Consider the following 27,441-nt stretch of genomic DNA (forward strand, 5'->3'; position numbering starts at 1 on the left):
GAAGACCGGTTCTAGCTGTCAATTGTACCAGTCTTGGGTATGCGGCGCTTCGGATTGACCAAGCGTGGTCTGGGCACGTCAATCCTGGAGAACTAGGATTTAAGCTTAACCAATTATTCCACAGAGAGTATCGCTTGGCCTGATCCCCAACATTCGGATCTCGTGAACTGCAGCTGCCTTTGCAATTTAGGTTGCTTCAAGCACCGGCCAGGCAGACATTGAGGAGGACGAACCCCATTGCCACCCATGTTAAAGGACTGCGAATAAACTGATTCAGTACACTGCACTCCCAGTCACATGCGAGCCAGTCGAGAAGAACAGTCTCTGCAGGCACTTGACTAAATTTAGATCCTGACTTCTTGGGACTAGGCTACAATTCCGGCTCACTAATGTATTGATATTAATATATTGGAAGGTGCAGATGCGGCATCCAGCATTCGGTTTTCTGGTAAGTGCTCCGTTTCAATAGAAGCATTACCCTTCTACCTTCCTCTCTTTCAGAGATGCTATACACTCTGTACAGACTCGACAGATTCCTCGATATCATGTCGTGTTCGACAACGTGGAGTTGTTCGAATAAATAGCTTGGCGGAGCTGCATCATGAAAAAAAAAAAAACAAAACAGAAAACAATTATCCCCTTCGACAGAGATGCAACTCATCAACAGTAAATAGCTGATCACGCAACAATTACTGAGGCAGAGTCCTTCAGTGCGCCGCATAAATAATCTAGCAACTGATCAAAGGGGGTGGTTCCACTTCCAGTTTCTGCGGGGAAGGCCGCGGCGGTACATCATCTTCCGATCGGGATTTACCTGCACAATCCATGTCGCCTCACACGACCCGTTTAGAATGAACATGATATCGCATATCCATGCGTGACATGTGTGGTAAAATGGCACACATTTGACTGAGCGAAAGCTCAAAATAGAAAACTCATGTATGTCTTCTGGATGGTCACCCATCATCAATCGGGGCGTGCGGAAAAATGACCTCACGGTGACCCACAAACGGTGCAAGATGAAGTCATTTGCGCTTATTTCTATGATAACCCTCTAAGCTCGTTGTCAAGCTTAAGGGAGTATCGTAATTGGGTTGTATAATTCTACAAAATAAAATGAAGAGTGCTGTGCAGTGTTTTATGACCCGTGAGCGTGGTTGTCAAATTCCACCCGGCCATCAATGAGAGGGTCAACAGCCCCATGTTCTTCCTCATTGATCACACGGATTCAAATTCAACTACCGCTTTAATTCCACGTCCACCACTGCAGTATTCTATTCCCTCGATTTTGATCATTATTGTTGTAATTTTTCATGTATATCATGCACCACGGATCCAAATGGCCACGGACCAGTTCAATGCCGCGTCCTTAAACTTCTGGAGGAGCTTCGAAACAACATTAATGGATCGCCACCGTTTCCCTCCCCCCCTCTCTCTCTCTCTTACTGTGGCTTTTGTATGCACTCTGGCTATCAGTTTTTATTTTTTATTTTTTCAGTCCCCGGGTACAGGGAGCGTGAGACTGATGGCGCCACCGGAGGCCGTCATGAGCTCACTGGATGCGCGAAGTGTTAAGAAAAAAATGTGAGGAATTACTGGCGAACTTTCTTATGCGCCTTCGCCTAGGTCGTTTCAAACCATCGAACGTGGACACCGTTTTTTTCCTCTTCCTCGTGTTTTTTATTATTTTTTATTTTTCTATAAAATATTCTTCAGAATATTTTCCTCTTTTTGCTTCAAATTTTATTCAAAGTGACATGCATGACGCCGCGAGTGACAACGATAATATCCTCGACACACCCACGACTCGCATCGATCGGTGAAGTGGAAATGGAGATGGATATACTGCGGTGGATCTTGCAGTGTGAATCAAGACCAGGGATCATGGGCGACGGGTGACCCTATTGCACTTGGCGCCGGGCCCACGGAATCTGAACCCTCCCCACCCCCTCGGGGCAGATTCCCTCCGGGTCTGGCTAACGTGGCTCCGCGCCTACGTGGTCCTCCAGCCACCGTCTTCCCACCATGGACCATGCCAGCTCAGCTTTGCGTGGCAGGGGGCTCAGCTTCATGCTCATGGATCTTCATGTGGGGAGTTTTGCTTAAGCGCTGACATCACACCGACTTCTTATTCGTTTTCTTTTTCTCCCTTCTTTTGCTTTCATTTCGCTCAGTTTCAGTGTGCAGAGTATTTTACAATCTTTCCCATTTTTATCATGAACTATTTCAAATCTTAAAAATTTGAAATATCTGGGTTGGAAGTTGGTTCCAGAAATTATTGATTTTTAATTTAGTTTGATGAGTTTGTCTGAGCATCAAATTGAGTCAATTTCTATGACTCCTTAAGTAAATTTCTTGGTTTAACCCGTTCAAATTGGCACTGCGTTTGTATATCTTTAAACAGCGTTCAATAGCATAACTGTGTACTTATTAAATGATAATCAGATTGGTATTTGTGTTTCAAAGTCCAAATTGTACTTATAGTTTAAGTCGTGATTTTTTTGTTCCTTGGTTTTGAATAAAATTCTTAGAATCAGATTTTTAAAATTAGCATCTTGAAGTTGTATGTGTTGCATGATAGTAAGGGACAAAGTAATGGTTATGGCCTTAATGATTTATTCCAAGATGTTAGTTTTTGTTGTGTTTTAATTTATTTTAATTTATTTTCAATTTATTATAATGAAAAAATGTCATCAAAACCTTTTTGTAAACTAAATAATACCAAAATGATTATAAGTGATAATTATAATTTTAAAAATTTGGGATATAAACTTAGTTTCTTAATAGTTAAAGAAATATATAGTTATAATCATGTAGTTGTATTTTTCTAACTTTACATTCAAGTTAAGTTTTGAATAAATTAGGTAAATACATCATATTATGTAGTGGGTGATTTCTATTTTATTTCTCTCTCTCTCTATACATATATCTATATATATATATATATATATATTCTTACACAAATCATTAGCAAAGACCACAATCAAATAGAATAATTTAAATTTAAATAGATTTTAAATCAAATTAATATTATAGATTGTTGCTTTTTAATGACATTCTAAGTTTTAAAGTATAGTACTTGTATGCAAATCACATATGTGATTATTATTTAGTATGAAGTAAGATTATTATTTTTTATTTTATTTTATTTGTCTTCTCTTAAAAGGACAAAATATAAATTTATGTGTTATGATTTATACCTGAGGTTTACATTTGCAATTCAAGCTACCTATCTTTAAGTGATAAATTTTCATCCAATCTACCATTATTTATAAATTATTAAACAATGAACACCTAATTTTTGCTTAACATTTTAGTCCATTATATCAAAGAATTTAAATAATTATGTTTGAAATCTCAACTTAAACTTTTGGCATGTAAATAAAATATCAACTTAAAAAAACAACTTAAATTTACTTGGCCCATCTTGTATTTTTTAAATTTTACTTTAGTATCAATTTTAAAATTTTCTTATTTTATTTATTACATTTTTAGTGATAAAGATTAAAATATTTAAATTTTAAATTTTACTCACCATCTAAAATATAAATATTTTGTAAGTTATTTTTTCAATAGTATTTTATATTGCATACTGTATCTAAACTTAAATTTTCATTTTTTTTCTGTGACTGCTAACATTACATTTATTTATTTAGTTAAATACATAAAGTATAATTTCATGTACTTTTGAAATTTAAAATGAAGACGTTAAAACCTATTTACTTTTTAAGCCTATAAAATTTATATTTTTTTGTAATTAGAATAGTCATTGGTTGCTTCAAAAATAATTCTGGAAGCAATGTAAAGCACGTCAAAAACATTACCGAATAAATATTTTTAAAATTGCTAAAACACCTCTTATAAACTTTGTTAAGAATCTTTGTAAACAATCTTGCAGCTAAGGTTTATTTTGAAAAAAAATGAGAAACTCTCACTTGGAATGCAACCATTATCAAGGATTAGTAAGATTAAACATCAATACAATGTATTCACCTAAGTTTTTGTTTTTCAATGAGGATGTGTTTTTAGAAAAAATAAACATTTGGAAGTTACTTTACTTTATTAGTAATATATCATTAATATACTAATTTTTATAAGTTATCACTCAATTAAAAAGCTTTATGTTTATACTCGCTCAATTGTTGTCCAATATTAACATATTATTACGGTGTGGCTTTCTAATATCATTTGATAAAGTTCAAATTTTTCTTTACTTAAAGTTTTGAAAAGATATGACTATTTTTCTATTATCCACTGTTTGTCCTGTAACTTCTTGCTAATGTAAGATACGACATGTATAATTTTATTGCCGTAAGTAATTTGTGTTCAAAATCTACTTTGATATTGCTATACAAATTAAAATTGTCACATGTAGTAGTGTTCTTGTTTTTATGTGTATTTATTCTTAAACAATTGAAAGTCAAACATCAGCTGCCAAGTCTTTTATGATAAAGAAAAAAGATAAAAAAACAAAGTCCACTGTTCTACCCCCTCAATGAAAACAAGAAAAATTTACACTTCAGCGACACATTTACGGGGAATTCAAGAATAAGTAGGGATTAAAAAGCAACGCAAAAAGTCAAAAGCCAACGAATCTTATCAAGCCAAAGGCGGAAAGAGGAAATGGGTCATGGATGTTGTGGGCAAAAGGGAAGATCATAATGATAAATTGAATGATTGGCTTACAATAAATAAATAAATAAACAAGGGAAGGCGCGCCATCCACCGTCGAAACCAAACGAACGAGGAAATAGCCACTTCGTTATCGTTCGTCGTTTGGGACGATGAGCTAATTCTTCGTCGACGAGAAAGCGGTCTCGAAGCATTTGCCGATGCGGCGATGGCAACACCCATTTGTTATCCATGCACAAAAGTAAAGCAACACGGAGACAGAGAAAAAGAGCGAGAGAGCGAGAGAGGATGGCGCCCCCTAAGGTACCCGAGACCAAGGCACGAGACGAGCTTTAATACCAAATTAGGAAAGAGCGGGTCAAGCAGAATTAAAAGGGGGCAGTGGAAAGTTTCGGCGGATATGCCCATGAGGGTCCACCAGATACTGTTATTTCTGATTTATATATAATTTGTGTTTTTGGGGTAGTTCGCCCTTTCGGCTCACGTTTCTTGCGGCCATTACCACGAACTAGTGCTGGGGAGCGCCACATGGTGGCCAATGGGGATCTGGATTTTGCCTAAAACGTAATCATATTCTGTTCCTGACAAAACGTGTGGTAAGTTCGGAAGCGTATGTTGATTTTCCAATTCCGATGGTGACCATCATGGAACGCCACCAAGCTGGAGGTGCCGTGATCCCTGATGCCATCGGTTGGTAAACATGGTTTGACAGGTACGTCAGTTGAACGTTCAATTTATAAATTTTCGACTGTTGGTTTTTTGTTTTGTCGTGGGCGAGGAAATTTGGATGTACGACGTAGAATGGGCTTTAGTGCTTCACCAAGTGTCTCGATTTCGCTCCGAAGTTACTCTCATAGGCACGTTTTTATCGTGACTATTTTCAATCAGTGTTCCTTGCAGACAGGGCTGTCCAGTCCTGCATTAGTCGGTACAGGGAAACCACTGCGAACTGGAGGTCAACACCAGTCGGTGCTTGTATGCTTCGGCGTTGTGTTGGTACATGATGCTAGAGCTGAATAAGGGCAGTAATTTCCGGATTGGGTAAACGGTATCAATCGGACAATTCTCGCAAAGGTTCCGGAAGCGGGTAAAGTGACGTGTCATTCGTGCAGGTGACAATTCAGCTCCCAGAATATCTCAGATTCTATGTTATACCTGCCTAAGTTATGGGAGTAGATTCCATGCTAGATTCTTTGACTGAGGGAGAAGAATTAGCTTCGAAGGACCCCACTGTGATCTCTAGTCCAAGCTATGGACTTATGCGTTCCGTGATCTGTAACGCTCATATTCTACAAAAAGATGTTGTGCAAGTAATTGACACAAGCAACCCATGTCAGGAGTCCCCAGCCAGGAACTTCGACGCTCGAGCGACTCCAAGCTATGGTTATGTGTGGCTGGAAGTCGTGAGACTCCGGCTAGAATCTCAATTATAGGAGCACTTGAAAAATGCAAACTGTGCACAGGTGTTGTTGCTCTACGGTTCCGACACCCGATGCTTTCAGAAAGCAGCGTATTCCGCATCTTGGTGTGTGAAACGCGCGGTCACCCTGCGAAGAACAGTTGTCGCGTGCACGCGCAAACGCGTAATGTGAATGCGCACGGCTGTTAACGAATCATTGGTTAATCAGGAGCACTAGGTCATTTATTTACGTATTTATTTATTAATTTTTCACGTTACTTAGGACCAATATTTATATAATTATAGGCAATTGAAATCCCGAATGTACATCCTCGAACCTGGTGCATGCAATGAAGCGGAATAGCAATTTGAAGTCGATCCAATGGTGCAAATCAATGCAGGGTAACGCAAAGCTTCTCTAGAATTGCAACCAGCGACAAACTGGTCTCTAATCTTATTACGGTGAATAATGGTAGGTGAAGAGGAATTGCAATAGCGTTATGTGAAACTGCCTGATGGGTTGGATGATTGCTTTTTCTCAGGAGGGAAGTCGTCATCGTGACTCGAGAGTGCTACCCCGCCCTCTAAACTATAGTCTTCTCACAATCAGATCCAGCCTGGTTTACAAGGACAGGCAGCAAGGCATGGAACAACCATGTCTTTCGAGTAATGCAGCGCCAAGAAATCAAAGTCAACAACCGGGAGCGTGACCTTCCAGTCGCACAAGCAGAAAGAATTCGGTCAGGGGTGTGAATGTGTGATGGGAAACCGGGCGTAAATTTTTTTGCATTATCACGGCCTGCAAGCTCTCGCAGGGGGGGTTGATGTGTCACGACACAACTGCGCTCTCAGATGCATCGGCAGCTCAAATGATGGGGCGGGTTCTCAAACCTCCCCAAGCTGACTCGGTTATTGTTGGTGAAGAATGCGTCAAGATTGGCTGCACCTGGATGAGGTCCACCGCGCCTGATTTACAGCAAGTAACCCATCCCAGCAAATGGTGCTGCAAACAAGGGGCCAGAGCACCAAAAGGAATCGCGAAACATGCGCAGATCTGGGAGATAGAAAGGTCCTCCCTCATCGGAACTGCCATATACTTGTGTCCGCATTTCGATGCCATGTGGCGGTCAAGCTGTATCCTGTTCCAAGCTTGCCTTCCGGAATCATCGAAGATACTCATTTTCAGTCATGAGCCCTCCACTCCGTTCACTTCTTCCACGAACGAAACCTCCTTGTTCAGTTACTGCAGCCCAGCGTTTACACTGGATCATTATCAGCACTGCATTCAGGTGCTTTGACTTTTCGGTGCCATGATAGAGCACTAGTATGAGGCGTCGGAATGTTCGAGGCTATTGCCATTTATAAGCGCGTGAAGCATAATTTTGTATACTTACTGGGCTCTTCGAGTGCTTGTGTGGCCATGGTTAAGGCACACCATTGTCCGTTTTCACTTCCAACTTTTATTTCCATGCTTTTCCCCCACGCAAATTGAGTTGTCACACCAAGTTTGAAGTGGAGGGGGAGGGCAAAAACATTTTTTTGACACATCAAAGGAATGTTTTCCAGGATGCTCTTGTGGATGAATCCCAGTATGATGGCTGTCGATTGAGAAGTATGTCCATCGGGGACGTCCATCCATGAATATAAACCCTCCAATCCAAAAATTCATCGACATGGGACACCCCAGCGAGACAAAACAGAAGCAGCAGTCCATGGGCGTCGACACAATAGTTTGCGAGGTGCCAACGAGTGAGCTCTCACAGCTGAAAGGAGAGCGAGAGTGAGAGTCTGCAAAAGCTTTGCGCGATGTACTTTGGTGGGGGATGTGGGGCCGTCCCAGCCTGCTACTTTCCGCCACTGCGGTGCATGCGCGATACTTGGGCAGATAAGAAATCCCGAGAGCAGGAAATTTATGTGGAATCGGAGGGCACAAGTGCTTCTGAAGGACCCTGTTGGAAAAACAGAAAAACAAAAAACAAAAAATAGTGGGCACTTGAGAGCCTGCCATTCAACCATCACATGCATGGAGGTATTACCTCACAAATGCTGTCGAGATTATTGTTGATAAGCAAGGCATGTTCCTCATGAGATTGCCATTATTCCTCTTCATCTTCCTCTCGATGTCCCTAGCCACGTCGCATCTTATCGAGGATCGGGACGTTGAAGGATTTGGACCTCAAATGCCATCGAAGATTCAATATATGGATCAATAAATACTTGGATAAGGAGCTTTGATTCAATGGGGGCGTTTTTTCTCCTAAATTATTATTGTTGTTGTTGTTGTTGTTGTTATTATTATTATTATTATTATTAATACTACTCGTTGTTGCTTGTAAAGAGGTTCCGATCGCTCCATGAGATACCAGTCCCCGGTCTTGAACATCGATGTGTTGCAAACTCATGTTGGCGTACCCGTTTGTGTGTGTTAAATAGCTGTACTACAACGACTTGAGTAGTTCTTCGACAAATGGGTGAAATCATTTAGTACCATTCCATGATGGTACATGTTTTATAGAACTCCTTTTCCTCTGGGATTTTAAGAGATATTAACTGAAGAGGGTTCCCGTAGGTCAAAGGGACTGTTGGGTCTGCCGCTCGTTGGAGACTTGTTAGAACGGGCTTCACGCATGAAATTCGGAGGCTTGAGAAGGTTGGTGAAATTTGGTGCGTGCTGCGCAAGTTCGAAATTTACCGTCAACAAGCAACACTATGTGGTAAATCGGGACGACGTGGAGACGGATAGTTCTAGGATCTGCTTGGCAAATGATGTGCCGCAACCGAAGCTGGTTTATCAAAGCAGGGATACGATTACTTCGAGCCAGAACTACCGTGGGAAAGTTTGGTGGTGAAAAATCTGGTGGTGATACATCTGGGAAGAATCAAGCTACGAAGAGGCAGGGAGGGATCTTCAATGGAATCGCCTTGTCATCGTCCACACAAATGAGCTGGCATGTACATTTACTTGTCAACCGTGGAAAGGTAGTATCAAATGGCAGTTGTTATTTTCAGTGGTGATAACAATTACAGCTCAAAACTTTATCAGTAGCTGTGTTGCAGGAAGGGGCAGGAAGGGCCTCATTCTCAATATTTACTAAAAAGAACAAACATGAAACATATCTCAACTTTGTTACCTCACATTGTTTTTGCTATTCTTGATGCATAGTTTTAGATGGAGGGAGAGCGAGTAAGAGAGAGACAGTGAGAGGCCTACAGAACCCGAGGAGAAATAGGGAGGTATGTTTCGTCCTGTTGTGGCTTCCTGGGTAGATCCATTGTTCTTCTCAGATTGAGGAAGATAAGGAGGTGGCGTTTATTCTGTCGTGCTGCCAACAGAAATTGTGGAGCGAATCCAGGACGGAGCTGGGGAGAAAGAACATTCTCGTCAACGACATAGACTGATTCCCCGAATGTAGTACCTCTACCTCGTTCCAACCTCTACATGTATGGGCAGCAGGCTGACTTACCGTCACTGTTACAAACCACCGAACGTCCCACCTGTAGCCCTCTAAATCTGCCCTCCTCCCACTCCACGTCGATTCAATCTCTCTTGCTTTATGCAAAATGGACCCGTGATACCATCACAGACCGCACCGTTATTAACGTTAACACTAAATAATCTGAACATTCATTGAGTTGTCTGGCTCACTGCTGTACAAGTCCTCCGAGAGAACATCTTGCCAATTGCATGAATTCCTGAACCAATTCTCTCACGAACGGAATCAGCTATGGCTTCGAGGGAAAGCTGAATTGAATGCACTTGTTGATTTTAAAGTCCTATCATTACAGGATCTTAGATTGCATGTACCAGGCTTCAGGAGAAGAAGCAAACTACGAGGAGGCGGGGTCCACAGATGCCACTGTCGCCCAGTTTGTGATGAGTCGATGACTACATGAGCTTATCCCGAATTGTCAGAAAGAGATCCTTTGGAGCTCGTCCCTCGAGCCAGCCGGATATAGATTATCGAGGAATATTCTAATCTTATCAAAATTTCAAATGATACCATAATGGAGCATCGTCATGCTTCATTGTGGAAAAAGGCACTTTATGGCCCCCAGTGCCAGCATTTGCACCACATGGATAGGCGTTGGTAAGTTATTGGACGACAGTATCCACTGCAATCCTGGTTGCAATTGCGACTGGTTTGAACACCGAAGTCGGCTGTCAGGAGCTTCCTGCAGCCTAAATAGGTAGACTTAGAGCTTCATTTTCCACCAGACTGGGCCCAGTTGTTCATGGGTTGCGGTCGCACTAAGAACATATTGTTCATGACCTTCTGACAGCCTTGTTATACACTGTCCACGTTCCACTGTCCGGTGCTTTACTACTAAAATCAGTCAACAAATCTCGTACTGCGAGGATCGGTGCTCGATGTTCCGAATCATGACTTCAATGAATGTGTTATTTAACCGTTACAGACCGAGAGGGTGTGCGTCGTGCGTTAGATGCGCAGATGCACAAGCAGAAAACATGGCGTTCATTCAGAAGTGTTTTTTCGTGAAGATAATGCCGCGCGGAAATATTTTTTCAATCAATTACTTCCCTTCAAGAGCATTTCTACTCTCGAGCCTCACAGCGGACATATGCTCTGTCGTTAATAAGTACAATTCTTTGATAAACTTTCCTCCAGATCCGATTTGTATGTGATAGTGTGTTGAATTCCAGAGTGAGTGCTTCAAGGGCCCCATTGTTGTCATAAAATAAGAAGCGCAATGTTGTTCAGTACAATGCCAGCATTCAATGAACACAAGATAATTTGCCAGATCAGCAAGCTCTAAGTTAATGAGTTGTTAATCAAATATCATGTTTCCGTAGGCCGGCTACTTTTTCTAGAGGGAATCTACAGCAAGGGCACACGTAGCCTGAGCCGAATGCCGAACGTTTCGGATGAAAACGCTGGTCTAATTAAAACGGAACGAGCTGAGTGACAGATTTATTCACGGATTCAACAAACTTGCTATTAGGGCGGCATTCATGAACTGTGGAGCGTCAGCAAATGCAAGCAGCATTGCTCAGCTGGCCAGGAAAGATGCCTCTTCCTGGTCACGATGGTGATGGTGATGAAGCTCAACTTCCCAACCTTGAAATCAGATGGCATCTCTTAGTAAGTAGCGGCCTGCAGTGTGATCCTTTCCCATTACGTCGCAATACTATGTCAGTGCTTGCTACCTGGCCCACCTGCGCCGGCTGTGATGTCTCCAGCTGAGCTTGCACCAATTGCGAACAAATCTTCTACACTCAGTAATTGTTCGATGCAACGGAATTCTCCCATCTCATCAGGCGTGGTAAAATTTGTGTGGTTGCACTATATACAATAGGTCTGAGGGTCGCGAAACGATCTGTCCATTGCAAGCGGTTTGTCAAGTTTAAACAACCCAGTCCGATCTCTTCAAATCTCAATGCGTTTGGTGGCTCTTTAACTTGTGCGCTATAGCTCCATGCCAGAGAAAAGTGACTTGACAGTCAATTCATGTTGTTCATAAGTAAGAGTATAAATGTGTGAAGTTGTTAGGTGTTCATTAGCTGCATGTAGTGAGTGAGTTGGGCTGTCGAAGTACCACACCGTGTAACGCTGACTACTCTGATGACGTTGAAGGTGAAGAACCCACTAATCTGTACATGCAGACTAGTCTACAGCACATAAACGCATTATTCTCTTTAGTCTCACCTCCTTAGTCTCACCTCCTTCGTCAGAACATGCACAAAAACCCAAGCACAGAATCGCCAACGCCCTGGAGATTCTCCGCCTTCATGGCGTGGAGACACCAGCGAGGCACGTCACAGAAACTGAGTTCAATGTCCACAAAAACCTTTGTTATATATCAGAATAGTTGAACCATTTTGTGAACTGACTCTCGGCAGCTTCCATGCAGATACTAAAGTTGGCATTTATGTTTGGAATCCAAAGGTGTGCTACCCATGCACTAATTTGAAGAGATGAAGGGATGAAGGTGTCAGGCCTTCCGTCTCCCTTCATGAGAAGTTGCCGGGGATTTGCTCACAGATGTTTGCATTTTTATAATAGCAACGAGAGGCACCTCTTGAAGCGTTTGGTACAATCCTCTGAAGAGAATTATATTAGCCACCCATAGTTTTTAAGGAGCTCTTTGTCTCAGACGGAGCATAGCCAATTAAATACTCCACACGAAGGATTGTCAACGAGAACCTGTCCTCAGATTTGGAAAGGAAAACAAAATAAAATCACATTGTGGGGTATCTGATTATGTGATTGTTGCACCTCATTAGCATTCAAGTCAGCTTTTTGCATTCTGCTGCGAATGAATGACGTAGAGTTGTGCGGGCATGGAACAGTGCTCATCTGGATCATTGATTGCACAATTTCGAAGTCAAAATCTACAGATATCCCTCCGCTTCATTTCCTTTGTAAAATGTGCATGTGCTGGGAAGCTTGTGTGATTCTTTGGTGCCGCAGTCTCTTTGGTGCAACTCAAACACTTTCAGTTTTTCTTTTTCTGACACAAACGGGGTAGAATTCTATGACAATTATATTTTTGATTTTTTATAATAATATAGATGCTAAGCTACCTAATTTTAACTATTGCATAAAATCCAACTCATTTAAAAATGTCAACCAAAAACTTATTTTTAAAAAATAGTTTTATTATTTTTTTTATGGCTTTGAGTAATCTAATTATAGTAGAGATAAAAAAGTTCAACAAAGATAAGAATGAATTGTTTATAATGGATTTTTGCTTATCATATTCAATTCAATAGAATAACTATTATTAATTTTTTTGATCCATAAATAAAAACTAACCTATATTATTAGATTATAATATCAATTTAAATATTTTTTTTGATATCTCTTTAAACTTGTTCTTTATAGTCAAAGTCTATCAATACTTGCTTGCTTGTTGTAGTTTGAAATCTTTTTGTTTTTGCCACTAGATAAAAGTATGACCAAGTTGATTTTTATAAGAAAAAACTAAAATTTATAGAAGTCTTTGATTAAGTTAGAAACAAACTATTTTTTTACCTAAGATTTTAAAAATAAAATCATTGAAAAATTGATTTACTACTTATTATATAATATTGATTAGAATTTTCTTATTTTCTTTTATTTTCTTTTATTTGGTGTGGCCTCTAAAAGTGTAGAATTTATAATCTTAGCTACAAAAAAGACTAAGTATAGAGCCAATGAATAATTTTATTAATTTTTTATTATTCATAAAAAAGTTTATTAATTTTTTATTCATATTTTATTTTTATGTAATGATTAATATATATACCATATTTTAGAATTTACAATATATATTAATCTAATTTTTTTTTAATGTAATTTGGAAAATTTAATTTTTAATAATAAAATGGCTTACTTGAATTTCTTGATTAAATTAGTTTGTAACTTTTATAATTAGAATTTTTTCTAGGATAATTAGAAATAGAAAAAATATTATTCTACTTAAATAGATTATTTAAAAAAAAATAGATTATATCTTCTAATATAGAATTTTATAAGAATCTTACATAAAGTATTAAAAAATATTATAGGATTCTAATTATATGAAGTAGATATTTTATTTTTTAAAAAATAAATTAGTATTACATTTGACAATAGATTTAACAAATTTAATCTTTAAGATAGCCTAAATGATTATAATTAGATAAGTTACACTAAAGTTTTCTTAAATTCTTAAAAGACTTTATTTCTATACTACAAAGATCCATGTATTTATAAAAATAATTATTTTTGACTTTGTCATTTAATTCTCATAGTTAAATTTATATATATATATATATATAATTTAAATTTATTTTAGTGGATTATTTTAGAATATATTTTAAGACTTTTATTATTGCTTTGGAAAGATAAACTTTGGATACAATGTTCAAAAGAGATATTTGTATATAGGCTATAAGCCTTCTTAAATCCTTACTTTTTCTAGTTTTTTTTTTTTTTTTTTTTTTTTTTTTTTTTTTTTTTTTTTAAAATTCATCAATGAAATCAATTAAATAAAAATAAATTATTTTTATATGTAAAATTCTTACATGATTGTATTCCAAATTTTTTATAATTTACATGTTTAGATAGATAAAATAGAAATATTATCTTTTATTCTACAACCTTAAATGTTATCTTATTGAAGAATTTAGTTTTATAATTAAATCTATTCAGATTTTTGTAATTACTAATTATTTTTTCTTATTATCATAAAAAATTATGATTCATTGCATAAAAAGAATTTGATAGTTAAAATCTTGATTCAAATATTATCCAGAAATTAAAAGAATAATATTCGTGATTACTAATCATTCTTGAAGAAAAATTTCAAAATAATCATAAATTTTTGTTATTTATATAGAAATCAATATTTTTTTGTAAATTTTTATTATATATATATAAGTATTTCTAATTTTTATTCTATTCAAATAATTAATATAGTATAATTCAACTTTAAAAATAAAATAATCTACATAGAGCTATAAAGTTCTATTTAGATTTTGGAAATTTATCATAAATATATCAATCTTAGGTTGTACTTTATGGAAATATTTTTTATATGTTTAAAATTATTTAAAAAATAATTAAATATAAAAAATTTATATTTTAATAAATTTAATTTTATTTATTAAAAAATTATAAAACAAAAGCTTGAGGTTGCTTAAATTATTTTTGAAAGATTATTCTTATTTATTTATTTATTTTATTATATATCAAAGATTATCTAATTTTTTATCCTATCTTTTATTAAAAGATTAAGAAATAGAGTATTCTTATATTTTAATTCCCTTTATTTTTATTTATAGAAAATAGAATAAAAATTAAATTTAGTAATAAAAAGATGTAAAATAAAAATATCTTAGTAATGTAAATAGTATTTAAAAGATAATTTATTAAAACAAGCCAATCAAATAAACTCTTGTTTGGCTTTTTTTCTTCCATAGTTTATTAAAAAGTATGTTATATGATTGGCCATTATTACCTTATAGGATTTGCATCTTTTAATTTCATTGTATGATCTTACTATTTTATTTATTATTAGACAATAGGCTATTAGAAGAAGATTTTAATGTTTATATCACTCCATTTTAATTATTATTGTTGTGTCTTGTCTTAATTATTATTTAACTTGTGATTTAACCATCATTTCCAATTAGATTCTAAGTCTATTTGGAACTTTATTTATAATAGTACTATTTCATCTTTGTTATTTCCTTCTACCACTTCAAAATATTAAATTATGGCTATAATGGATTAATTAGCCTAATTAAATTATAAATAAGAAAATGTTTATTAAATTATTTATATTAAATTATTTAATATATTATATAAGTTATTTATAGGAATGAAGATTGATATATTTTTTATTCTTAAAAAAAGCAGATCAATAGCCAGTCATTTATTTGTTTATAATTGAAAGATTTTATTTTATTTTATTTTTTTTCTATTTGGTTTATATGGGATTTGAATCTTTTTTCTATCTTGTCACCAACCAAGCTCTTTTTGATGTTTATTCTAGATTAATTAATTATTTTCTATTACTTTTATAACTACTTAATTCAATAAGGTATTCCAAATAATCACGGCCATAATTTTCTTTTTATATCCACAATCTTTCAAGTTTTAAGTTTTTCTTATTTTTGTAGTTTCTAATATTAATTCTAAGCCTATCACAAGTGAGTTAACTTATTGTTGCTTTAGAAAGATATTCTATTCTCTTTAATGTATATAAAGAGTTTGAATCTTAAATTCAAATAGAAGAAAGAGTATATTTTTTTTTATTTAATTTGAATCTCAATTACTACTTCTGGTGAAATATTAAAGAATTTATTTGAAAGAAGTTTTAACATCACTTAAGTGAATAATTTTAAAGCATTAAATAATCACAAGCCATTTCAAGTCTATGAATCTTTGAAGTTTCTACATTAAATAACAATTTTTTTTTAATAGAGAAGAAAAAATATTCAAACATATTCACTTATCAATATATATATATATATATATATATATATATATATATATATATATATATATATATATATAATTTATAAATATGTTTGCTAAAGACCAATAAATTTTTTATTATTAATGAATAATAAAAAATTATTACAAAATAAGAAATTATTATAAATACTTTATTAAAAGCTACATGTATTTATCTTCCAATTACATTATCACTAAATTATATATATATATATATATATATATATATATACAAAGCTATAGTGATAAATAATCATATATATTTATATGAAGAACATTCAAGAAAATAATTGTTAAGAATATCTTTGGTTGTATAAAATCTACTAACTTGTTTAAATGCATAACAATCCTCTGCTACCTACTAGTTAATATGTATACTTCTATTTGTATTTCAAATTCATGCAATTGCACTTCTAAACTTAATATTGCTCAATACGTAACTTTATTAAGATGCATACAAATATTAACCATGTCAATTAATATTGTTGGATCTTAAAAATATTTCTACAAAAATCACCATGAAAATAGAAAAATTGATATTAGAAAATGATTTTTTAAAAAACAAGGTCAAAATCTAACCTTCAGATATGAAATAAAAGTTTTAATACAAATAAGGATCTTTTTAAAAATTTCAAAATGCATTTAGGAACTTAGCTTTAAAATAATTTATAATATTGATATTTTATACTTGTGTAGATGTTTGAGAGTATTTAATGCTCATTAAATCTTTTATTATTCTAACTTTGTAATTGGATGTTACCTAAATAAATTTATAATGAAGAATTAAATTTTAATATTTTAAAGTTAATTAGGATTATACAAATAATAGAAAAAATCAATATTACAAAAAATTAAAGATATTTTAATATTTTAATATACAAAAAATCTTAATATAACATGTTAATTGAACTTTATAAAATTTAGAATTTTCTATGTTTTTATCAAAGAATTGAGGGTGTTGAAATAAAAAAATGCATTATATAATTTGCTTTTAGAATCATAAGAAAATTTTGTGCTATAGAATTTTTTTTTTTTTTATATCTAAATAAGTTGCATTTGTAAACAAGATTTTATATAATATAATACCATTGCCAAGTTTTTGTCTCTATATATTATTTACCACTCTTCTATACTATTTAATCAAATAAAATTTTATTTTATTCTATTATTATCTAATATATATAATTTAAAGTAATATCTTAAAATATTTTATATCTTAAATGAAATTTAGAATAATATTTTATTTTTAGAAAAATAAATGTTTTTAATATTGAATTATTTCATTAATAGTTAGAATGTTTTTTGGGATCAATACTGAACATATTAATATGATAAAAAAAATTAAATATGTATATTTTTTGGACTAAGAGTATTGCCATGCTCTTATTCTATAATTATATATAAACAAAGGTCCTTTTTGAATAGCATTCAATATTCTTTAGAATTTATTCCATATGTTTAATATTGGATAATTTTAAGTATTTTATTTTTCTATTTATTAAATATAAATCTTTGAAAAGACTAATATCTTTTAAAAATATCACATTATATTTCTAAGTAATTTTTCTCAAGAAAACTGAAATATAATATTAGGCCATCGTATATTATTATAACAAAATTAATCTAATTCTGTACATAACTTGAAATGATTATTTATTCTACTGCAGTTATTTGTTCTTCTGTAAGAAATTTAATTTAATTTAATTTAATTTATTTTTTTATATTTCTTATTTTAAGGAAAGAAAGAATAAATAATTATTCTTTTCTTTATAATTTCACCACCTATAATTTTTTTATTTTAAAATTATTTAATTTCAAATAATTTATTGTACCTATGAATCCAACTTGAGTAAGTCCATTAAGGTATTGGAAGAAATGTAATCTTAGATAGAGCTTGGCTTATTGCAGAAATCATCAAAATTTTGATCTTGTTCTATCAAACTTCTTGAGTATACTAATTTTTATTCCTATTATATTTGTAGAAGCAATTTTTTTTGGATTTAATTATAAGATGAATCTATTTACTTCCTTTAAGTACACAACTACTTGATGCAAACTTTAAACTTCTTCTATAGGCATAGAATTAGAACTTTCTTGGTTGGTACTAGTGATGCATGAAATTTCTATCCTAAGAGTATTAATAAGTTTGTGAAGACTTACAATAGTGTCAAATCTATTCTCACTTCTGTCAAATATAACATCTATTATTTTTTCTTCTATTTCAAATAAATTAACAAATCTACAAGTTAAATTAGGGTATGATAATCTACAACCTCTAATGTCAAATGAAATTTTTTACAAAGATGGATGATTTTCTTTCTTTAAAAAAAAATCAATGTTAAATAATTAAATAAATTTTTTAAAGGTGGATAATTTGTAACTTTCAAAATACAATAATAGTAGTCAGATAATCAACTCACTTTTAAAATAAGATAAGAATAATAAATTAGGACTCTTGTCAAATTATCAAAGATATAAACCTCAAAAAATTAAAATATCAATACACTCTTGTGTCACTTAAAAAGACTAGAAAATCATTCAAAGATGACATAATATTAAACTAAAATGGCTATTGCCAAAAAAAAAAAGACTAGAATGTTTCGAAATAAGATTAAGAATTAAAAAAGCATAGATAAGAATGAAGAAATCTTCATCCTTTCCTCATATATACTCTTAAATAGAAGATACTATTAAAGTAAAAGTATAAAATGTTACCTTGTATAGGATATTACCTTAGGGAAGTTATTAGTGGTCAAAGATTTGACTCTTGGTATATGGTAAGGACATCCAATGGATATAGGACGAAATCATGGACCAAAAGTTAAAGTCAAAAGGATAAAGTATTTACAAAAGAATATCCAAAGACTAAGTATGAGTCATTAATATGTGTCATAGGATACCCTCGAAGTTTGTGAGATGCCAAAGGATCCTAAGAGCATGTGTGTAAGACGTAAGAGTAATTAGTATTGGACATAGGATACTCTTGGGACTCGTGAGATGCCAAAAGGATCCTAGGTCCATGTGTGTAAAAGTCAAAGAGTGGACGTTGTCTTTTAGGGCAGTAACTACGACCTATAAGTAATGGATGTTGGAAGTGAGAGATATCTTATTCCATACTCTTTTTGTGTGTAACCTTGTTGATGCTAAGTATTGTATCTTCTAAGTACTTGTTTTCTTAATAGGTTATGGGCCCACTTACCTTTACTTATGAGTTTTGAAGTACTTTGAAGTCTTTCTTATTGTAAAGAGTAGATCTTATGGTTATTGCTGAAGTTTGAGTTTGTTATCTTCTAATCTTTCTTATGCATTTAGTTGTTGATGTAATTTTACTCTTATTTATTGTTAAGTGCACTTATAGTCTTTGTTGTTGTTAGACTCCATATAATGATGTTTTAGAACTGTAGTATTTTATTTCTTTACTGAGATTTATCATTGGTATTCTAACTTTGTGCTTTCATGTACTTAATTTCTTAAGAGATTGTTCTATTTTTATAAGAAGTTTTTTTTTTGTGAGATTAGAAGTATTTTGTGAAAAAAGAGGGGTGATTGAAGAGTAGCAAAGCTTATACAAGAGATTCAGATAGAGTGTGAGACTTGTGAGAAGTCTTATATGTGAAGTTGAGAGTGATACAAGAGTGAAATCACTTGTTTACTTACAAAGAGGGCATTCTGGGTTTCTAAAGCAACAACACCTTCTTGTTGATTTTGAGAGTTCTATATCTTCTTTTCTTGATTTTCTTTCACACATTCCTTCCTTAGACATGGATTCAAGTGAGGGTGAGAGCTTGAGAGTGATTGAGAAGTTTAGGGGTGACAACTTTTACCATTGGAAGAAGAAAATGGAACTTTTGTTGGCTTCATTGGATTTTTGGGACATTGTTGATGAAAGTGAAGACCCTCCAAGTGACAATGCTGATATCAAAGTGAAGAAGGAGTATAAACGTCGTAAAAGAAAGGCTTTTGGGATGATTGCAACAAACCTTGATGATGCCAACTTTTTACATGTTATAGCTTGCAATGGACCAACGGAAGCATAGAAGACTCTTTGCAACATCTATGAGAGTAGAAACCTTGTCAACATCCTTTGGACAAGGAAGAAATTCTTGACAATAAAGATGGAAGAAGGAGATGACTTCATGGCTCATATTAACAAGGTAAAAGTACTTGCTAATCAACTAGCAGTTGTTGACAAACTAGTTGATGATAAGGACATTGTGTTGACATTGCTCATGAGCCTTCCCGAATCCTACAACTATCTCATTGTGGCATTGGAGTCCATCAACATGAAGGAGCTTACCATGAACTATGTCACGTCAAGACTTGTCCATGAAGTGATCAAGAGGAAAGAAAAAGAGCTTGTAAGTGATGATTCGGCTCTATTTTCAAGACAAGGCAAAGGTAGCTATTCTCACCAATGTGATAATTCAAAAAGTGATATGAAGAATTGCTATATTTGTGAAAAACCAGGTCATTTTGCTAGAAATTGCTAGAAGGCCAAGAAAGGAGATAGGGAGAATGCAAACAATGCTAGTGATAGTTTTGGTGGAGATGAGTATACTTTCATAGCAAAAGAAGGAGCCTCCATGGCTACCATATCAAAGTGGATTATAGATTCAGGTGCTACTAAGCACATGACACCATACAAGTGTTCATTTGACACTTATGAAGAAATTCCAACAATAAAAGTGTGGTTGGGAGACAATGGCATGGTATAAGCCATTGGAATTGGCTCCATTATAGTGGAGATTGTTGTGAAGGACCAAATGAAGAGAATCAGATTGAAAGAAGTCCTACATGTGCCAAAAATGAAGAAGAACCTCCTTTTGGTGAGCAAACTTGTATCATATGGTTGTAAGGTTTAATTTGACATGAATGGATATTTTGTCAAGACATTGGATGGCCAACATGTTGCCAAAGGCCTTAGAGATGGAAATCTCTACTTCATCAATTGTGAAAAGGTGAATGGAATTGAAGTGGTGACATTTACTGATTTTCCACAAGATCAAGACAAGTTTAGAATTTGGCATCAACGACTTAGTCATTTGAATGCCAAATGCATGAAAGAGCTCCAATCCATGGTAAGTGGCTTGGATCTTGGTCAATTCAGCCACAATGCCATGACACTTGCTTGTGAAGGATGTATACAAGGCAAACAACAAAGGGCTTCATTTCCAAGTGGAGTTACAACACGTACAATAAAATTGTTGGAGATTGTGCACTCAGATGTTTGTGGACCAATGAAGATGCTATCAATTGGAGGAACAAGGTACTTTGTTACATTCATTGATGATTTCTCAAGAAAGGTGTGGATTTACATCATTAAAGCTAAGAGTGAATGTTTCTCAAAGTTTAAGGAATTTAAGGCTCTTATAGAGAAACAATGTGAATGCAAGATCAAAGTGTTGAGAATGGACAATGGAGGTGAATACATGTCAAAGCATTTTGATGACTTCATGAAGATTCAAGATATTGCAAGACAAACCTCTACTCCTTACACTCTACAACAAAATGGAGTTGCTGAAAGAGCAAATCGTACCATTGTGGAGATGGCAAGGAGTATGCTTCATACACAAAACTTTGGGCATGAATATTAGGCGGAAGCTATGGTAAATGCGGTGTACACAAGAAATAGGTACCCTACAAGTGCACTTACATCAATGACTCTACAAGAAGCTTAGAGTGGGAAGAAACCTTGTATTTTATACATGAGGATTTTTGGATGCATTGCTTATGCAAAGATACCAGATTATATGAGGTCCAAACTTGATGCAAAAGGTACAAAATGTGTATTTGTTGGATATTGTGAAGGTACCAAAGCATATAGGCTAATGTGTTTAGAAACCAAGAAGATCATCAAAACTCGTGATGTAGAGTTTTTGGAGCATAAGAGTGCTTTTGAGTACTTAGAAGAGTGTCCAAATGAGAGTAAAGGTGTATTTGTAGACACATCTTTAAGTTCAACAAAGAAAGAAGAAGAAGAAGATGATAATGACAATGAGGATGGAGGAAATAGAAGTCAAGATCATGTGCCAAAGAAGGTAAATCATAGTGTGCCTTCAATTACTAGAACCAACAATGAAGATAATGAAGATATTGAAGGTGATGATGATGATGAAGAATATCAACCTTTGAGTGAAAAAAGACAAGCATTGAGGAAGAAGAAGGATGGAATACAAGAAGAAGGGTCTTCTTCAAATGAAAGGAGATATCCTTTGAGAGAAAGAAAACCATGTAGTAAATGTTGGAAGGACCACATCTTTCCTTAAGTAAGTGAAGAACATGCCAATATTGCACTTCTTGCTGATCCGTTGAGTTTATGTGATGAAATGAAGTCCACGAATGCTATGAAGTAGGAGAATACTTTGGAAGAAGAATACAAATCACTCATAAATAATGGAACATGGAAATTGAATCAACTTCTATCAAATCGATCTTCAATTGATTGTAAGTGGGTGTTTAGAACCAAAAGGGATGCAATGGATAATATTATGAGATATAAGTCTAGATTGGTTGCCAAAGGCTACTCACAAGTTGCTGGTGTAGATTTCAATGAGACATTTGCTTCCGTGGCCAAATTCACTATTATTAGAACTATTGTGGCAATTGGGGTAGCAATGAATTTGGAGATGCATCAAATGGATGTGAAGACGGCTTTCTTGAATGGAAGTTTGAAAGAAGATATCTACATGGATCAACCTCAAGGATTTGTTGAAGACGGCAAACAACACCTTGTTTGTAAGTTGAAGAAATCCTTGTATGGGCTAAAACAATCACCAAGGGCATGGTACCAATGCATTGATACATTCTTTATGAGTGAAGGATTTGTAAGGAGTGAGGTTGATCATTCCTTATATGTGATGCAATCAAATGAGTTCATATTGATTGTCATCCTCTATGTTGATGATTTGATCATCTTAACTAATACATTGAAGATGATGGATTGATTGAAAGTAAAGTTAGAAAAGAAATATGAAATGAGTGATTTGGAAGAGCTTCACTATTGTTTAGGAATAGAGTTTATAAGAGATCGTGCTAAAAAGACCATTACAATGAGCCAAAGCAAGTACATTGAAGAAGTATTGAAACGATTCAACATGGAGGAGTGTAAGCCTATTGGAACACCATTGGAGGCAAACTTGAAGTTGATGAAGCTCACGGTGTCATGTTGTAACACGAATATACAGTGAAAATAAAAAGAAAGGGGAATTTTATTAATATTCAGTTGCCTCGAATATTGGGAGCATCGACCAACTCCAGTGCAAATACTGAGTGGTCAAGTTCAGTCGCTCCGTTACAGTCAGCCGGGGCATACTGAAATGCTCCATTCGATTCCAATAACGGGAGTCAGCAGGAAGAGAAGGGCCAATTCACACGACGGGTTCGAAGAGCCAATTGGATCCAATTTCGAGAATCCAATCCGGGTCCTCTTATCCAATATGAAACCTGAATTGGCTGGTCAACCCAATGCAGTCTAATTACGAGAAATCCAGGTCTTACTACGGGTCTTAGTCAATCTGACGCGAGGACCAATTTGACCCAATTACGGGAACATCCAGGTTACTACGGGCATCTTTCCCAATATGGAACCTGAATTGGTCAGGCGACTCAATGTGGTCCCGATTACGGGGTTCGATTCTGTTTTAGGCTGTCCTGTTCTCTGTGCCGTTTCAGGGAACGTTGTTTTCGGTAAATGGATTTCTTAAAGGTAAAAATGGAGGAGAAAGCTCTGACGGCGAGAGCCAATTTTGGATCCAAGCTTGACGGTGGGAGCCAATTCCGGATCTAAGACGGAAGATTGAAGAAATTCAGAGGATAAGATTAGGGGGGATATAGTTTTAAAGGGGGGGTTTTTTTTTTTTCTCGGAGAATCGGGAGGAGCTAGTTTTCAAGCTTTTGCAAGGTTACTAGTTCGGTTTTCATTGGAGGTTTTTGAAGATCAAAGGCATTAAAGAAAGAGGAGCTTCATGCTTTGGGTCGGGGAAGGAAAGACAGAGAATTTGGATTTTTCTTCTTCGTAGAGTTTTGGGAAGACTGAGGCAATCGTTGCTGAAGTCAGTATTGTAGTGGTGAATCGGGATTTTTAATGAAGTGAGTTTGAATACTCTTGACTGTTTTGTGAAATCGAGTCACGTCTGTGATTGAAGGATTAAAAGGGTGTCTATAGGATTGAGTATGCGGAGTGAATGAAATTTATTGGGTTAATCTAACAAGACAGTCAGTGGATACAAGATCGTAAGTACAAAGCAGTATTGAAGATTAACAGTTTGGGTTGTTCGGGGTTCTCTGTAACGTCTAGAGACCTACCTGCTGGGGCAAAAAGGACTTCGACAAGCAGTCGAAGAGCATCCGTATAGATTTACGGTACATTGTTGCAGTCGTTTATATTCCAGCAGTCAAAACTAATAGACTGCTTGACTATCGGCGAATCTCCATACTACCTTCTACAGCCAGACGCCCGGCGCGTTCTTGAGCAGGAAAGCACGTAATACGACAACGGATGAAGAGTTTGCTGAAGTTGTAAGTTAAATGCAAGGTGTTCCATACAAGGCAGTAGTGGGCTCACTTATGTATGCAATGGTTGGCACAAGGGTGGATCTTGCATATGCAGTGAGTGTTGTGAGTCAACACATGTCAAGGGCTGGATCTATCCATTGGACAACCATCAAAAGGATCATGAGGTACTTAAAAGGCACTTTGAACTTCAAATTATGATTTGGAGGTGATAATATTAGTTTGCATGGTTATTGTGATGTGGATTGGGCTGGAGATGTAAATGATAGAAGGTCAATAATGGGCTATGTATTCTTTGTTGGAGTGGGAACAATTTAATGGAATTGCATGAAACAACCAACAATTGCAAGGTCAACAATGGAGGCGGAGTATATGACAGCAAGCCATGGTGCAATAGAGGTAATATGGTTAAGACAACTTTTGGAGGACATTGGAGATGTACAAATCGAAGCAACTCCAATGGAATGTGACAATCAAGGATGTCTTGCATTTACAAAGAATCCAAAGTATCATTCAAAGATCAAGTACATTGACATTCAACATCACTTTATAAGAGAGAAGATTGAAATGGGAGTTATTGATATGAAGTATTGTGCAACGGAGGACATGCTTGGTGATTTGTTGACAAAGGCATTAATAAAGGATAGACACCATATGTTGACAAAGGCATTAGGCTTAAAAGAAATTTGACCAATAACAAAGTGGGAGTATTAAAGTAAAAGTAGAAAATGTTACCTTGTATAGGATATTACCTTAGATAAGTTACTAGTGGTCAAAGGTTTGACTCTTGGTATATGGTAAGGACATCCAATGGATATAGGACGAAGTCATGGACCAAAAGTCAAAGTCAAAAGGACAAAGTATTAACAAGAGAATATTCAAAGACTAAGTATGAGTCATTAGTATGTGTCATAGGATACCTTCGAAGTTTGTGAGATGCCAAAGGATCCTAAGATCATGTGTATAAGATGTAAGAGTAATTAATATTGGATATAAGATAATCTTGGGACTCATGAGATGCCAAAAGGATCTTAGGGCCATGTGTGTAAAAGTCAAAGAATGGACGTTATCTTTTAGGGTAGCAACTACCACCTATAAATAATGGGTGTTGGAAGTGAGAGATATCTTATTCCATACTTTCTTTATGTATAACCTTTGCTGATGCTAAGTATTGTGTCTTCTAAATACTTGTTTTCTTAATAGATATATTGTTGTACTATAATTGTTTATAATATATAAAAATTAACTAAAATAAATAATATATTTATAAGTATTAATATATTCTACAATAGTTAGTAAGTTAATATAAAGAGAATTGATGTAAAAAAATTTATTCTGAGGTTTACTTGTGTTAATTATAGTGTTTAAAATATATAAGATTTAGATATTTAGTATATAATTTAAGGAGAAGATTGGAGCTCAAAGATGAAAATCCAAACCTTTAAGAAGCTTATTTAGAAGGATGAAAGCAAGGTATAGATGGATGAAGGCTAAAGATAAAGATCTTCATTCCTATTGATTGAAGGCCATATCGAATAGGTATTTAGCAAGCTAGCGACAACCAAAACAAGGATTTTGATAACTTTAAAAAGATAATTTAAAAATTATAAGCAATATTTATAAGATTTAGAATTCGGACTACAATTTTTATACAAATTTTAGAGGATTTGGAATTAATTTGATGAAGTTATAGCCATTTGAAGTTAAGGTGACTTTTGAGACATATTATTGCTCTTTTGAGGATACAAGGAGTTTTATGATAGATTTTGGTGATTAAAAGGTACAATTGCAAGGGTGATTTTAAGATCTATATATATTGTAAAATAATTTTTACATTTGGAGTTTTTATGAAGAAGTTATAGAGCATTAAAGATAATACATGTAATTCAAAGGCAATAAGTGAGTTGTTTTGTTGATAGTAATAGTTGAAGCCATATCTTGAGTCTCTGGATGAATTTTTGACTCAAAATTTCTAAAAGTGTATATTATTAAGTTAAGAATCTATATATCAAAGTTTTATAGTATTTAAGTACTAAGTTTGTAAGATATAAAGAAAATTACTCATGAGTATATATAAGCATGGATTTGAAGTTAATATTGGAATTTTGGCAACATGTCAAGATTTGTAATGAATTTGTAGTTGAAATTTATTATGGTAGTTGTTAAAAGTACATTAGTACTTTATATAAAATTTTGGTTTGTCAAGGCAATCCGACTATAAGATATGAGCTGTTGAAGTTTTAAAAAAATTCACTATAAGGATATATAAGGTTTTATAATATTTTTATCACATTTTTTGTAACTTTGATACTTAAGGCTTGTGTATTGATGTAATAGTTCCTATATGAATAGTTATATATATAGACTTGGTATTTTTTATTATCTATAGGCTTGATTGAGCAAGTAATGACAGCCAGAAGCCAAGCGCTTTCTTAAGGTAAAATTTTTCTACCACGACAACGTGATAATATATTAAGGATAAGAACTTGATAAAAATAAATAAATAAGTGAGACATTTCTCAAATAAAGATGACTAAATAGAAATAACTAAATATGTATATTAAGAAAGAAACTAGAATGGCTATTGCCAAAAGACAAGAAAACTAGAGATCCTTGAAACTAAACTAGAAGTAAGAAATGAATTGACAAGAGTGAGGAAAACTTTACTCTTGCCTCTATATATACTATCTATCTAGGAGCTATATGGCCATATTCTATAAGATCTCCAAAAACGTGTTGACTTTGCATAACACATATCTTAATTTACAAGGCAAGTTTTCTATGTGAGTGCCACATATTTAGCTTATTCTACAAGCTACCAATATGTGTGGCACGTGGTTAACTTGTTGACCAAGTTTCTAATCTATTAATAAAGTATGAATACATATAAAATCAAAGCAACATTTATGAAGCTTCTCTAAAAGATATTATGAAATTAATTTAATTTTATCTACT

At 34.3% G+C, this 27,441-nt stretch overlaps 1 protein-coding gene across 2 annotated transcripts; it reads left to right on the forward strand.

The window, feature by feature from the left end:
* Positions 1-3,262: 3,262 nt before the first annotated feature.
* On the forward strand, positions 3,263-12,656 carry LOC112274013 (uncharacterized). Of its 2 annotated transcripts, XR_012216910.2 has the most exons (3): positions 3,269-6,433; positions 6,574-10,630; positions 10,845-12,656. XR_012216910.2 is itself a non-coding variant. In XM_073531947.2 (2 exons), the coding sequence occupies exon 2, from the start codon at positions 6,856-6,858 to the stop codon at positions 7,327-7,329; it is 474 nt and encodes a 157-aa protein (XP_073388048.1). In that variant the 5' UTR covers positions 3,263-6,433; positions 6,574-6,855; the 3' UTR covers positions 7,330-12,656. The 2 variants fall into 2 exon arrangements, 1 of the variants encoding a protein (XP_073388048.1); XM_073531947.2 differs by having other exon boundaries at positions 3,263-6,433; positions 6,574-12,656.
* The last annotated feature ends 14,785 nt before the right edge of the window (positions 12,657-27,441 follow it).

Source organism: Physcomitrium patens, chromosome 2 (genome assembly GCF_059467195.1).
Source record: "Physcomitrium patens ecotype Gransden chromosome 2, ASM5946719v1, whole genome shotgun sequence".
NCBI classification, from domain to species: Eukaryota; Viridiplantae; Streptophyta; class Bryopsida; order Funariales; family Funariaceae; genus Physcomitrium; species Physcomitrium patens.